The following is a 14,222-nucleotide window of genomic DNA, read 5'->3' on the forward strand; positions in this document are numbered from 1 at the left end:
TCATAATGCAATACAGGAGGGGAGACCAACGTCAATAACTTACACCGTAACGGATTTCTTCTATTTTTGGATTTTTCTTTTTCTATTTTCACCCCCACTAATAACGTGAACAGTAGGCAACTTTAAGGCTTTTTTGACGTCAAATCACTTCAAGAGAGGGGCGAATACGTACTGCAGGGGGGTGAAAATATCATCTCCCTTAGAATTTTTGAATTTCTTCGCTATACAGCAACAGAGACCCCTTTCCTTTATCGGTCAAACGATACCCTCTCTCGTCAAACTTCTCTGAAAAAAGCCTCTTCTGTTTCCAAATTCTCTCTCTCTCTTTGAAATCTTTTGGGATTTATTTTTTCATTGCTGAGATTTTCTCGTGTTAGTAGCCAATTATCTGTTGCATATGTTTTTTGGCATTTCTGGAGCTTAAAAAACCCTAGGTTTTAAAAGCACTGTATTTAGGGTTTTCAGAAACCCTAGATCACTGAAAGGTGGATTTAATGGAGGATTTAAGGTTGTATTAGTGTAGAGATTGATTAGTAGTCATGGTAACTGCAAAAAGGGCCATTTCTGAAGCTTTAAAACCTAGGTTTTAAAAGAGCTGTATTTAGGGTTTTCAGAAACCCTAGATCACTGAAAGGGGGTTTAGTTCTGCATTTTCATTTTACTCTCCAATTATCTGATATATGTTTTTTGGCATTTCTGTAAGTTGCAATTTCTGGAGCTTCAAAAACCCTAGGTTTTAAAATCGCCGTATTTAGGGTTTTCAGAAACCCTAGATTACTGAAGGCGGTTTAGTTGAAGGTGGATTAAATGGAGGATTCCAGGTTGTATTAGTGTAGAGATTGAGTGGTAATTGTAACTGCAGAAAGGGCCATTTCTGGAGCTTCAAAACCTAGTTTTTAAAAGCGCTTTATTTAGGGTTTTCAGAAACCCTAGATCACTGGAGGGGTTTTATTTGAAGGTCTTTCGGGATATTTAATGGAGGGTTTAAGGTTGTATTAGTGTAGAGATTGAGTAATCATTGTAATGGCTGAAAGGGAAGAAAGTAGTTCTAGGTTTGGCGACTGGAGAGCTCTGATTTCAAGCCCTAGAGCTCTAATTTCAAGCCCTAGGGGTCTTTTCTCGGATTATCTGTCTGACATTTTTGCTTCGAGGCCCAATACAGAGAAGGTGGAGGATTTTCGGGGGAGGTTTCAAAAGAAGGCTGACAATGGGGGGAGTATTGCTGAGAGAAGGGCAGCAAGTTTTGGATTCAGTCCGAGGTTGAACACTGCTCGGTTTAGATCCGATAGCCCTTTGACTTCACCGGCTATTCGTTCACCCTATTTTGAGATTCCGCCAGGTCTCAGTCCAGCAACATTGTTGGATTCTCCAGTCATGCTATCAAATTCTCAGGTAATATCAGTGATTTTAGTCTTGCACTTTGCATAAGTTCATTTCATTTGTTGCGTGTTCATTTCATTTTAGTTTTGGAATGTAAGAAATTCAAGAAAACCCTGTTGAAAATATATTAGTGTTTGCCATTTTTGTGATGTGTTGTGCTGTGTTGTGATTGAGTTTTGGAACAGGCTTTAGGTCAAGGTTATCACACCTTCGTAGCTCCCCTTCAAAACCACCAATTTTTTTTTTTTGAATGGTTCCCCTTCAAAACCACCTAAAAGTAATTTTGAGACAAAATTTCTGTTGGGCTATTCATCTGGGTGATAGCTCTCCTCGTAACAAATAAGAGTAACTAGTAGCTGTTATTCTGTTTTGGAACAGTCTGCAGGTTAAGGTTATGACACCTCCATGCCTCTCCTTAGAAACCTGAAGCTTTTTATAATTCCTTTTGGCTTATTCTTCTGGTTTATTGCTCTCCATAAAACATAATAGTAAGTGTAAAGCCACTCTTCACTTGTTCATACCAACCAGTCTCTTTTCTCTATCCCCCAAATTGGGAGTTTCTTCTTCTTCTTTTCTTTTCTTTTTTCTGAGAGAAGTTATTGTGGACCTATTGATTAAAAATTTAGAATTTTGCATGCTAAATACGTGAGTGCCATTCTTTTACCTAGATCAAATTATAGCTACTTGGCATATGATGGAAGTGCAAATGTTGTTGTTCTTCTAGCATTTTAATCAGTCAGTCGATCTTCATTGTGGTTGGAGTGAGCAATTGATACTTATAGCTGTTGTTAACTTAAGGTATAGCTAGCAAACAGGTGTGCAGTACAGTTGGTATGGACAGTGCTTTTAAGGCAAATGTACAAGGCATATGCCTCAAAATTTTCCTAATTTTTTAGAATTATGTGAACTGCAAAAGCGAATGACCAGGGCTTGCATTTTAAGGTCCCACTTTGGAATTAATTCATTTTGGAGAAAAAACATATTTAATTTTTTTTTCGAGTGTAAGAGTGTGGACCGTAGTTTCAAAACTCCCCCGCATCATTGTTGGCTCTCCTGAGTCAACTCCCTTTTACCTTGGCGGCGTTCTTGTTCGAGTCCGCATTTTGGTCTACGCAGTAAATCAAAACTCCTTTCACTCTCCTAAGTACTCAACCGTGTCAACCAAGTACCCGATCACATTAACCGATTACTCAGCTGCTTCAACTGAGTACTCAGCCGCGTCGCTCTAAGCTGACTAGGATTTGCTTTGGCCACGTTTTGACCCATATCCACATTTTGAAACAATGGTGTGGACTCTCACATCTCTTTTTTTTTTTACCAAACATAATAATTTCTCATATGGTTATTTACAGTGTTTGAAAAGGACACTGCTTCAACATTTAATTAATGTTGTATGTTGTTTCCAATTTATGTTGGGCCATAGTCTATTTACAATTAGTTTAACTTATGATTGTAAATCTAAACCTACGCAACTTTTTCCTAGTATGCTTGCATATGAACTTTAGACACTCCAAGCCATGACACCATCACGGACTATATAATACTGAAACTAGAGAGAAAGAGCAACTTAGAGAGGGCCGGAGGTGTATCCCATAGAATAATCAGACTAAGAGAAAGAAAGCAACCAACAGAGGGAAGGGGCTGTCTCCCCAATTCTCCAAAGAAATAGGAAAAGGAAGAATACGAGAGTAGCTTTGATGTATGCCAAAAGACCATCAAAGATCTGTATCAAGCCAAGAAGAAACCATTCAGGAGCAGCCTACGTTTTACATCTCTAGACGTGATTTATCGATGCCCCCCATCCTGTGTGGGCAAAAGCACGGGAAGCGCTCCTATCCAAAGGGGGGGACCACTCCCGTCCGAACCATCATTCAAAGGATTAGAACATCAACTGATGATACAAAATCATTCAGGATGTAGGCCAGAAGTCCATGGAAAAGTGGTGTCCTTTCCCATTCAAATCCATCAATTGGAATGTCAAGGCTTAATCTCTTGGCATCCCCGTCCCAACGAGTGTTGGCAGATTATTTGGCGACTAAAAAATGGTCACATTTTTTTTATCTTTTTTCTTGTATGATCAACCATGCTGACTCGTCCGACGTAGAGGTTAGATCTTTACAGTTTGGTTTGATTATTTTCTTTGGTCGTATGGAGGGAAGACTTGAGGAAGAAGGTGACTCATCTCCTGTGATTTCATGGATCCATGGGGTCAACCTCGGTCTTTAGGCTTGGTAATTATATTGATGAGATTGATGATATGGTTAGGGGTGGGAGATTGAGTTCAGTCACATTTCAAGGAGTGCCAACGATCCATCGGACAAATTGGCTAAGTCAGGTGTAGCTAGATTGCAAATGTATTTTTGGCCTTTATTGCACAACGACCTAACTTTGTAAATTTTATGTTTCCTTTTAATGAAGTTTCATATTATTTTCATCAGAAAAAAAAAACTATGGCACACCCTATTGGTACTATGGTCAAGAAACATGCTGGACTAAATTATTACATATGCAGACTATGTCTTTGTCTTTTTATTTTGATCATGAGTCTGTTTATTTGTATCATTGTTAAAAAGCTTTTTGATTGTGTCAGCAACTCATCCCATTGGACTCAATTTTACCTTGATCAAGCTATCATTCGAATTTAAGTTTTGCCCTATCATGTCAATAAAACACTCCTTTGACTCACCCGAGTCAATGAAAAGTTGACCGTGTCAATGATTGACTGCCCAAGTTGACTCCTTTGTATCTTGTCCGACTTCCTGTCAACTTTGAGTTTTTACACACTGGTAGTCGGTCAACTTTTCATTAACTCGGGTGAGTCAAAGGAGTTTTTTATTGACATGATAGGGCAAAACTTAAATTCAAATGATAGCTTGATCAAGGTAAAATTGAGTCCACTGGGACGAGTTGATGACACAATCAAAAAGCTTTTTTAGCTATGTTTAGCACATGACATTCTCCTGGTTTTTGGTTTGTCAAGGTGTATAGTATTCTTATTCTTTAAACTAAAATTTGTTAAACCAAAAAAGAATCATCAATACAAAATACCACGCCTACTGATACTCCAACGAAAGATGACATATTTGGACAACCATAATTTTGTGGGGTAACTGCAACATCTTGAAAGGAGAAAAATAACTTGATGTGGTTGCAACTTTATGGATGATCTGTAATAATGAACTACCAGATTTGAGAATCTTTAGGTTCAAGTCTGCGACCAATCAGTGATGACTCATCTCCATAACTAAAATATCCTGAAAAATCTCAGCCTTTTGTGTTCGTCTCGCTAACGGAAAATTTGCTTAAACTATGAATATTTTATGCCAATTGGAATATAGGTTCTGGTTCATTCATGAAAATCTTCTAAAGGATTCATCAGCCGACACCAACTAGTTTGGGACAAAGGCTTAGTTGAGTTGAGTTGAGTATGGATATTTTATGCCAAGTTTTTTTTACCTCATATGTCTAGATACTTTTTTGCATCCACACACTTTTTGGATCACTGACAGCACGGAACTTCCTTAACATATACACCCTCGTTGGTCTGTTAATGTGATTTTTTACTTGTAGTGCTTCAAATTTCATCTTTGGTAACCTTTTGAACATAATATATTACCCTTGAACTAGGCCTATCACAGTGCCACCCATTTCTCAATTGTTAGGGATCATATTGTTGCAGGCACAACCATCTCCAACAACTGGAACATTTCCATTCCCATCCTTCAGTCATGAAATCCCAATAACTTCCAATACAAACAAGTCTGAAGATTTTGATTCTTCATTCATTTTCAAGCCTCATGTGGATCCTGCTTCAATGTCATGCCTTTCAAGTGCCGAAAATCAGGTATTGTTATAATGACTCTTGTGGTGCTACTTTTTTGCACTAGTGCTGATATTGCCCTCATTCAAGTTAGAGTAAAATTAGCACACAATATTATGATTCATGCAGTGTTTTATTAATTTTTAGTCATGGCTCAATAAGCTCTTGATTCCTAAATTGAAAATGTTACTAATTCATCCAACTATAGAAATTCTAGTTTTGATTCATGTGTAATGATGCAAAGGACCATAAGGTCCATGATTACATGAGAACATGCATTTCTCAGTATTGATGAACTAAATGAATGCTTTTGGAGAGACACTATCACATGTGTCTTGTGAGTTTCATTATTAAATAAATCATAATATGCATGACTACGATATAACTGAAAGTTTATTTTCTACTAATATGAAATTTTCTTTAAGTTAAATAAAAATTAAATTAAAATATATCTGATCTTACCGCATTGATCAGCTCTGATGGATTTACAAATAAAAATGAAATCAATTAAAAATCAAAGTATTTACCTCCAAACAGTAGAAATTATGAAAGTGGTGAATAGAAAGAGAAAGATAGAAGAAGTGGAGGGAGGGAGGAAAGAGTTGGGAGAAAACGTTAAAGAGAATTAGAGAAATGTGGTCGACCAATCTATATCTCCCTTATATATATTTATAATTAGAGGAATGATTGATGCAAGGGCACCCTTGAATAAAGAGCCTGAAAAGGGCCGTTGATAGGATCCATGTCATTAAGTGCAACCGAATTTACTTTCTCAACCGATTTTAAAAGGTTACCGAAAATGACATGGATCCAATCACGGGCCCTTTTTTGGCTCTTTATATGCCACTAGTAAGTGAAAAAAGGAATAATTACATTTATTAACAATGGTGGAGAGAGAGAGAGAGAGAGAGAGAGAGAGAGAGAGAGAGAGAGAGTATGGTGGCTGGGAGAAAATAAGAGAGTTGAAACTGACCTCTCACAAACATGATATGTGTGTGTGTGTGTGTGTGTGTGTGTGTGTGTGTGTGTGTGTGTGTGTGTATTAGGGCTGTACAAGGAGAAAGCCTGAAATACCCTTTTATGGGTTTCAGAATTTTAACTCTTCTAACACTCCCCCTCAAGGTGGAGTGTATATGTCATACAACCTCAGCTTGTTCCAAATATCACTCAACTTAGACTTTCCCGATGGTTTGGTAAACATATCAGCCAATTCTCCGTACATATTTCTTCCTTTTGTAGCTTCTCATAAATGAAATGGCAATCCATTTCAATCAAGGTTTTAAATTTCGGTTTCAGTGTCGGTGTTGGCCACCACCGACATTGAAATATTTCGGTTTCGATAAAAAATTTGGCTGAAATCATGTAAAATTGTGATAATAATTTCAGCATTTTTCCGTTTTAAAAAAAAAAAAAAAATCAGCATTTTTAAAATTTCCACTGAAATGTCTAAAAATTCGGCACTTTCGCTGGAAATCATAAAATTCAGTGGAAATTTCGACAATTTCTCATGAATGAAAGGGTAAATTTCATGTCGTTTGGATGACTATGGAACTTCTTATAACAATAGAGAAAAGTGTTTCTAGTCTGCCTACTAGAGATCATTCTCTAGTCCGGCGACCAAAAAACATGGGTCCCACCTTATTTGGGTGATGCAAAGCATTCATTTGATGGGCCCTGACATAGAGAGGGTGTCCACAAAAAATAAGCTCCATAGGATCATCCCAACCCTGTGATTTGTGGAGCTTAAAATGGACGGCTATAAATCGGCACAAATCTGTCCATTTTTTAGCTCCACAAATGGAAGGGTTAAGATGATCCTATGAAGCTGATTTTTTGTGGACGCCCTATCTATGATGGGGCCTATCAAATGAATGCTTTAGATCACCACAAAAAATGTGGGACCCAAGTGTTTTTAGTCGCCGGACTAGAGAATGATCTCTAGTCGGCAGACTAGAAACACTTTTCTCATAACAATATATAGATATACTTGGGATGCTTTAAGCATGTTTAGATGCTTTTTACATTCTAGCACTTTTTTTTCAATGGTAACTGGTAATTGCTTGCCTAGTATGGAGTAGAAAATGTATCTCCCCAGCAACTTGATTTCATTATGTTTCTTTCAACCCCAATCAGGCGCAACATCTTTGGATGGCTGATGTCAACCATCAAGCTCCTGCCAGAATACAATCACAAGTTGATATTGAGTGTCAAGCAGGGTTTCTTCAACAAAATACAACAAAGAACTATGCTAATGAGTATCTATCCGAACTTGATGGTGCCAAAAATTTGATGGTGAAGGCAAAGTCCATAAATTTGCAAGACCAGGCACCTCAGCATGAGACATCCCATGAGGAAGATACAGGGTCGCAGCAGAATTTGGAAGAGGACCAGAAAGGGTCATTTCCTCCATTGAGAATGGGAATGGTATCAGAAGATGGATATAACTGGAGAAAGTATGGGCAGAAACAGGTAAAAGGGAGTGAGTTTCCACGAAGCTATTACAAATGCACTCATCCAAATTGTGAGGTGAAGAAAAAGGTAGAACGCTCACACGATGGTCAATTAACCGAAATTATTTATAAGGGTTCTCATGATCACCCAAAACCTCAGCCTAGTCGTCGCTCAGCATTTTCACTCAATGAGATTTCTGAGATGCCTGATGGCCTTGGATCATATGTCAAAGTTGAAGGGGGGTCCGTTTGGCGCAACCTTCAACAAGGATCAAAAGATAAATGTGGTACAGACTGGAGGGCTGATAGTTTGGAGATGACATCATCAACCTCTGTTGTAACTGAGCTTTCAGATCCATTGTCGACTGCCCAAGGGAAGCACCTAAATGTACTTGAATCCGCAGATACTCCGGAGCTTTCATCTACTCTTGCTAGCCATGATGACGAGGAAGATGGTCCCACACAAGGAAGCATATCACTTGGAGATGATGTTGAAGATGTTGAGTCGGAGTAAAAAAGAAGGTTATTTCTGAACTTTGGAAGCAGTTTTTTACTTTTAAATTTACACCGGCAGTAATTAGAACATAGCTGTTTGATTAACTACATATTTAAACCATATGGCCATTTTTAAATTTATCATACAATGTAACTACATTATGAAGTAACTTGGGCATTTAATAATTTTCCGTGTTCTATTGTTTAGGAAGAAAGACGACTGTTTGATAGAAACAAATTTGGCATCTAGAGCTGTCCGTGAACCAAGAGTAGTTATTCAAACAGATAGTGAAGTGGACATTCTTGATGATGGATATCGCTGGCGCAAGTATGGGCAGAAGGTGGTTAAAGGAAATCCAAACCCTAGGTAACTGTGTTCATACAGTTAACTTTCATTTTGTACTCATCATCAGTACTGTTTGTTTTTAATGCAGGTCTCATGATTTTTGGGTTCATGTTTGCTATTTAATGAGGCCACAAAAATGTCCTTTATAATTATTTTTCTTGAATTGTTAAAGCCTTACTTGCCCTGACATATTTCATCTGTTGTTTCAAAAATGAGCAAGCTGAAAATAAAACTATATTTTTATTCCTTTTTCTACTTCTTCCAACCGCAGGATAGCCGCAAGAGGTTTGTGGGCTTTTTTTCTACCAATTGGGGCCCTCCCTTCACCACCCCCATGGGGATGGTCTAAAGGGTTCATAGCTACTCTTGGGCCTGGTGTTCCCAAGTCCTTTGGCTGCTAACTTGTCCAAGTCGTATTATTATAAATGAGAAACCCAATGTTGTGTTGAAGTCAAGAAACTAATCTTGGAAATAATAACGGAACTAGGTTGCCAAAAAAACCATCCCATTGACAATCTGTTGTTTTTATAACGATTGCTTTACCATTAATTCTATAGCAAATTCAACCACTCAGTCATTCAATTTCACTTGCAATTTTTTGCTGCCACAGGAGCTACTACAAGTGCACAAATGCAGGATGTTCTGTGAGGAAGCACGTGGAAAGAGCCTCACACGATCTAAAGTCTGTGATCACAACTTATGAAGGGAAACACAACCATGAAGTACCTGTGGCCAGAAATAGCAGTCACATCAACTCTGGTGGTGGAAATGCTCCACCTGCACCTAAATCTGAAAGCACCATGGCCTTATCTGGATCTGCCAACATCCCTAAACCCAAACCACAAGTTCAAGATCTCGCCCCTTGTTTCGAGAGGAAACCCAACGAATACTTAAAACCAGGTAATATCAGCAACTTTACTGGCGATATGAAACTTGGGGCTTCACCATTACAACCCATGGGTTTTGGCTCTTTTAGGGATAATGAATTTCATCAAGCAGCATCTGTTGCTCAGGTTCCAGAATTCCCACTTTCTTTTACAATGGGTCTCCACCGACCTTCAAACCTTGTACTGCCCAGATTTGATTTCAATCATGGGAAATCCATCAGTGCCGCTCAGGCCTTTCTAGGGCAGCAACCTAAAGAGAGTGACATGAGGTTTCTCATGCCTAAACAGGAGCAAAGGGATGATTCCATGCATGAGGCCCATCTGCCTATCAACCATCTTGCAAATGCAGCGTTGCCTATGTATCGGCAAATTATGGGAGGATATCCATTGTAAAAAAAAAAGGGTTTTGTTTCTCATGCTGAGTTGCCCCAAGGTTGGGCTCAACAGGCTTTTGCACCAAATTCAACAGGTCTAAAATGTTAGGTTGCTTGTGATGTTAAAGGCTTGTTATCTACTACACATACATGTTGCATCTGTAATTGTTGTTATTATTTTGGGTATAAAGTTTATTGATATACTCTCAACCGATGTAAGTGAAATTTTTCTCCATTTACCAGCATTTAAACCATTGTTAATGGAAGCTATTTATAAGTGTCAAAGGTAAACTCTTCTTTCTTTCAACAAATTTAGTTAGAAGTACTTTCTCTTAATTAAAGGTTTACTACATAGGTATCTTTTGTCAAGTGTTTTTTTGTTTTTGTTTGTTAATGGAATGTATTTAAAAACTTGACATGACAGTGGCGTCATGCTATGCAGAGAAAGGACTGAGTATTAAGTATGAAAACTTAGCGTGTGATTAGCGGAACAGTGGAAGAGAAATTAAAAAATGGTGGAAGCTCTCTTCATGGCAAATTTCGGCATCCTGGCCTCAATAATCTTCTGCATTACTCTCCAAGAAAATCTCCAATGGAAATAGCTTAAACGCCAAGATGATTGCGAGTAGGCTCCCAGCATCTACTATGCACATAAGAGTTCTATTCTGGTTCTCTGTTTCCTTTTTAGGTTGCCTCTGATATTCTACAAGATCAACAAGCTTGATCTCATGTACATGCCCCATTATGCCCTCATGTAGGACCCAAAAATTGCTTTTTACCTGTGATCATTGACCGTTAAAGTGACTTTCTGCCTGGTCATTCTCTATATTTGCAAGGCAGCAACAAGAACTCCAACGAGGATCAAAGCAACTTATGTTTGGAGCATAGAATCAGACTAGACTTTTGTATACACATTCATTACAAGTGATGCAATTGTGTAGGTCTCCCAAGTCTGCTTTTAGAGGTTGAACACCAGAAAGCAAAAATGGATTATATAAAGATAACATGAATACCTAGAAAGGACCAGCAAGTTCCATTCATTTTTCATAGAAAAATCAACATGGCTCCAAATTTATTTACAAAATTTCCTGAAGAACTGAAAAACCGACATGGCTGTTAAGTTAGAATGTCAGTTCAGTTTTCATTTTTTGGATTAAAATGCATTTTTTCCCAAATTAAATGTGAATTTGATGAATAATTAGTCAAATGTTATACAATGATTGTATTTCGAGTGAGAAATTCAAAATGAAAACTGAACTGGCATCCTGATTTAGCAACCAAATATGCTTAACCATCCTTGGCTCCCTCCCCTTTGCGAGGGTCTAGATCCCAACAAGTGAGCTCCCTCCCCTTTGTGGGGGTCTAGATCCCTGCGAGTGAGCAGGAGGAAAGAGGCCATGGTGAACTAACACAATAAATGAACAAGTGTAAGCTTCGCTGCCCGCCTGTAACACTAAAATGGAATGATAAACAGATGAACCACTCGTGAGTTAGCGAGCAAGCGGAAAAGGACTAGCAAGCAGTGAGTGAAACCTATCATACTAATAGATGTGGTACGAAGAGCGTGATTATGGAGCAGCAAGCAAACTTCTCTCAAGGCTAATAAGTGTGTGATAAGCCTGACTACGTTTGGAGTCCTTTGTGACTGTTTAAGGGGCCTCCATCACGTAAGGGGAGGCAACTATTGTTGCTTACTAGGCAAGTGTTTCAATGGACTAAAGATATGCATTGCCTAAGGTAGGATACTTCGGGTCCATCATGGTAGCATAGTTTTAAATTTCAGCTGAAACCGAAATATTTCGGCCAAAATTTTGAACTTCCACTGAGACCGAAACGAAATTAGCATGGAATCGTTTTGTTACGGGATTTCACCAAAACTTTGCCCTGGAAATTTCCTTTTGACCACCGAAATTTTTCCATGAAATTTACAAGATTTAGGCCAAATTTTCCACTGAAACATTTCGATTTCCATTGTGGCCGAAACCGAAACTGAAATTTGAAACCTTGCATGGTAGTGGTGGATCAATTCTCCAAGTATACCACCCTTGTCAACTCACTGATTGATTGCAAGGAGGCGACAAGGCTTTTCATCAAGAATGTGATGAATGGAGCATCCCTTGCTGTTCATGAGAATGTGGTGAATGGAGCATCGCCGATAACATTGTGAGTGAGACCCACCCCAAGAGACCCAGATTCACGGGGCGGGTTGGCCTTAGAAAAAATCATGCCTTGTTATGTTTTTTTTAGGAAAAAAAAGAAGATATGCAGTAGATATACCAGCAGCAAGTGAAAAACATGCATTTTTGAAAAAAAATTCTCCAATACTAGCAGACATATTTTCAAACATTTAGCTCCCTGATTTATTCCTCAACTGGAACTTAACAACCATGGCTCCAACAACAAATAAGTAACTTCACAAAGGCAGTAACAGAGAGAAACAGAAGAACCCATTTCAAGTTTCCGCAGTTTAACACAATGTATATACTAAATTTTCATTTCATGTACAAAAAAGATGTATGCAACACTACCAATTACAAGTCAGTAACCCACCCAAAAATGACACAATATTTTTTTTAATTATTCCTTTAGGGCGTCAAGATATTGGAGGGTAGGGTATCAAGTAACGCGGAGGGAGAGTCCTTGAATGTGATTAGGTGGCTAAAGGGGAGTCATACCATACATGAGATTTGCGCAATGGTTTGATGAGTTTCCCTATTACATTATTCTTCACCAAGATTCCAACCCTCCAACCTCACCATTCTCAGAAGCCTTTACAGTCCAAAACTCTTCAATCTCCCCATTTCCCAACAACTCATCCCCACCATCATCACCATCTCCAAAATACTCCCAATCACCATCTTCAATCCCTGAATCAAACAACTCCTCAAACCCATCTTCTTCATCTTCAATTCCATCACTATAGTCTTCCTCAATATCGTCATCTTCCTCATAAAGATGAACACCATTTCTCCTGTCTCTCCTCATCCTCTTCCCCTCCCTAACCAACTCCGTCAACCTCTCCTTAACCACTAAAAGCTCATCCTTCTCCACTAGCCCACCCTTCTCATCATACCCCTCAACCAAAAAAACAGAATCCCTCTGCCCCTTAAGACTCACATAAAACATCTCAGGATGCCTCACCAACATCCCTCTCAACTTATTTGACAACCCAAAATCCTTCCTAAAATGCGTCAAATGATCCACCAATGTCCTCTTCTCCACTGTCATACCCAACACTTCCCTCACCACCCCACACGCCCTCTTCTCCGCCTCCATCGTATGCGGCAAAGGCAGGTTAATCTCTTTCAAATACGGATTAATCTCAGGTAATTCCCCAAACTTAATCAAAAAATCCCTATGCCGCCGCTTCAAATTCAATCCTTTCCTCACATTTACCAACTTAAACTTCGCGGGGCGATCAATAATCAAGTCTCTTTTGTGGGTACATTTTGGTTTAGGTAATGGGGTGGCAAGAATTGGGTCCCAAGAGACTAGTTGGAGAGCGCGACCGTAGGATGTATCGACGGTTTTAAAGCGGTTAGGGTGGTTATTACAAAGGCGGGAACGAAAATTCGGGGGGAGGCCGAGGTCGGGGGCGAGATGGACTAGTTTAGAGAGGAGGAGGCGGCGGTGGGGGGAGAGCATTAGGAGTTTTTGGAGCTTAATTGAGAGGGAATTTGAGAGTTGGGATTTGAGGAGGGATTCATGGGCGGCGAGGGAGGAGGCGGCGGGGGTTAGGCGGACGGAGAGGGCGTCGGAAGGGGAAGAGAAGAGTTCGAAAATGGCGGGGTAGCGTTTGATCATGGAGAGGGTGGAATGAGAAGGGGTGAGGGAGAGGTAAGAGCGACATTTGGAGAGGACTTTGAGGGGGAGGTAATTGTGGGGTTTGGAGAGGAGGAGGGTTTTGAGTTTTTGGGCGAATTTGAGTTTGTTGTGTTTTGTTATGTGGCGGTCTAGTGGTGGGTTGGGGGTGATTTTGATTGAGGAGGAGGAGGTGATGGTGAGTTTTTTGAATTGGGTTTTGAGTGGGGAGTGAGTGGGTTGGGTTTTTGAATTGGGAATTGAGGGAGGGAGGAAGGTGGATTGGAGGAGGGTGGGAGGGAGTGAGTTGGGTTTTGAGGAGAGGATGGGGAAGGAGGTTTTCATCGTGGGTTGGGGTGTTTTTTTTGTAGGAGAGAATGGGAGAGGTTGAGATGTGTTGCCTTTCTACTTAAAAACCATTCAGTGATACCTAGTCAGAGAGGTAAAGAAAGGGGGAAGTGATATATTCGGTACCTTTTCCTACCTGGGACATCCCAGTCCAGTGTATTTATGCCTGCTGTTTTACAGTAGAGAGGGCTGTCTCTAGTAAAAATTGAGGAGAGTATATCATCTCCCAAAAGAAAATGTAAAGTTAAAGCCTCTTATTCCGGTGTGAAATGGGCGTGGAGAGATAGTCTGAAATTTTACAGAGATAGTCTGTAAAATTGA

The 14,222-nt window shown here is 39.5% G+C and overlaps 3 protein-coding genes across 4 annotated transcripts; 2 read left to right on the plus strand and 1 right to left on the minus strand.

Moving 5' to 3' along the window:
• Nucleotides 1-238: 238 nt before the first annotated feature.
• Nucleotides 239-10,043, plus strand: LOC143860425 (putative WRKY transcription factor 2). 2 transcript variants are annotated; one of them, XR_013239708.1, is made up of 5 exons: nucleotides 239-1,392; nucleotides 5,060-5,224; nucleotides 7,334-8,172; nucleotides 8,354-8,512; nucleotides 9,102-10,043. XR_013239708.1 is itself a non-coding variant. In XM_077371056.1 (3 exons), exons 1-3 carry the CDS (start codon nucleotides 1,024-1,026, stop codon nucleotides 8,162-8,164), a joined length of 1,365 nt encoding a protein of 454 aa, XP_077227171.1. In that variant the 5' UTR covers nucleotides 239-1,023; the 3' UTR covers nucleotides 8,165-8,173. The 2 variants fall into 2 exon arrangements, 1 of the variants encoding a protein (XP_077227171.1); XM_077371056.1 differs by lacking the exons at nucleotides 8,354-8,512; nucleotides 9,102-10,043 and having other exon boundaries at nucleotides 7,334-8,173.
• LOC143861578 (WRKY transcription factor SUSIBA2-like) lies at nucleotides 8,307-9,771 on the plus strand. The gene is made up of 3 exons (XM_077372482.1): nucleotides 8,307-8,311; nucleotides 8,354-8,512; nucleotides 9,102-9,771. The coding sequence occupies exons 1-3, from the start codon at nucleotides 8,307-8,309 to the stop codon at nucleotides 9,769-9,771; spliced, it is 834 nt and encodes a 277-aa protein (XP_077228597.1).
• A 2,139-nt stretch (nucleotides 10,044-12,182) lies between the features above and the next one.
• EMB1692 (Ubiquitin carboxyl-terminal hydrolase family protein) lies at nucleotides 12,183-14,076 on the minus strand. Its single transcript, XM_077371708.1, has one exon. It carries the CDS (start codon nucleotides 13,896-13,898, stop codon nucleotides 12,480-12,482), a length of 1,419 nt encoding a protein of 472 aa, XP_077227823.1. The 5' UTR covers nucleotides 13,899-14,076; the 3' UTR covers nucleotides 12,183-12,479.
• Nucleotides 14,077-14,222: the final 146 nt, after the last annotated feature.

The sequence above is a fragment of the Tasmannia lanceolata genome, unplaced genomic scaffold, assembly GCF_043159265.1.
Source record: "Tasmannia lanceolata isolate RefF3 unplaced genomic scaffold, GAP_Taslan_0.1 ptg000037l, whole genome shotgun sequence".
Classification (NCBI taxonomy): domain Eukaryota; kingdom Viridiplantae; phylum Streptophyta; class Magnoliopsida; order Canellales; family Winteraceae; genus Tasmannia; species Tasmannia lanceolata.

Bases quoted from the DNA above. Each gene is read 5' to 3' on its own strand.
- EMB1692 (XM_077371708.1), bottom strand. From the start codon at position 13,898: ATGAAAACCTCCTTCCCCATCCTCTCCTCAAAACCCAACTCACTCCCT.
- LOC143860425 (XM_077371056.1), top strand. From the start codon at position 1,024: ATGGCTGAAAGGGAAGAAAGTAGTTCTAGGTTTGGCGACTGGAGAGCT. The intron at 1,393-5,059 runs GTAATATCAGTG...ATATTGTTGCAG, and splicing joins TCATGCTATCAAATTCTCAG to GCACAACCATCTCCAACAAC. The intron at 5,225-7,333 runs GTATTGTTATAA...AACCCCAATCAG, and splicing joins TTTCAAGTGCCGAAAATCAG to GCGCAACATCTTTGGATGGC.
- LOC143861578 (XM_077372482.1), top strand. The intron at 8,513-9,101 runs GTAACTGTGTTC...TTGCTGCCACAG, and splicing joins AAAGGAAATCCAAACCCTAG to GAGCTACTACAAGTGCACAA.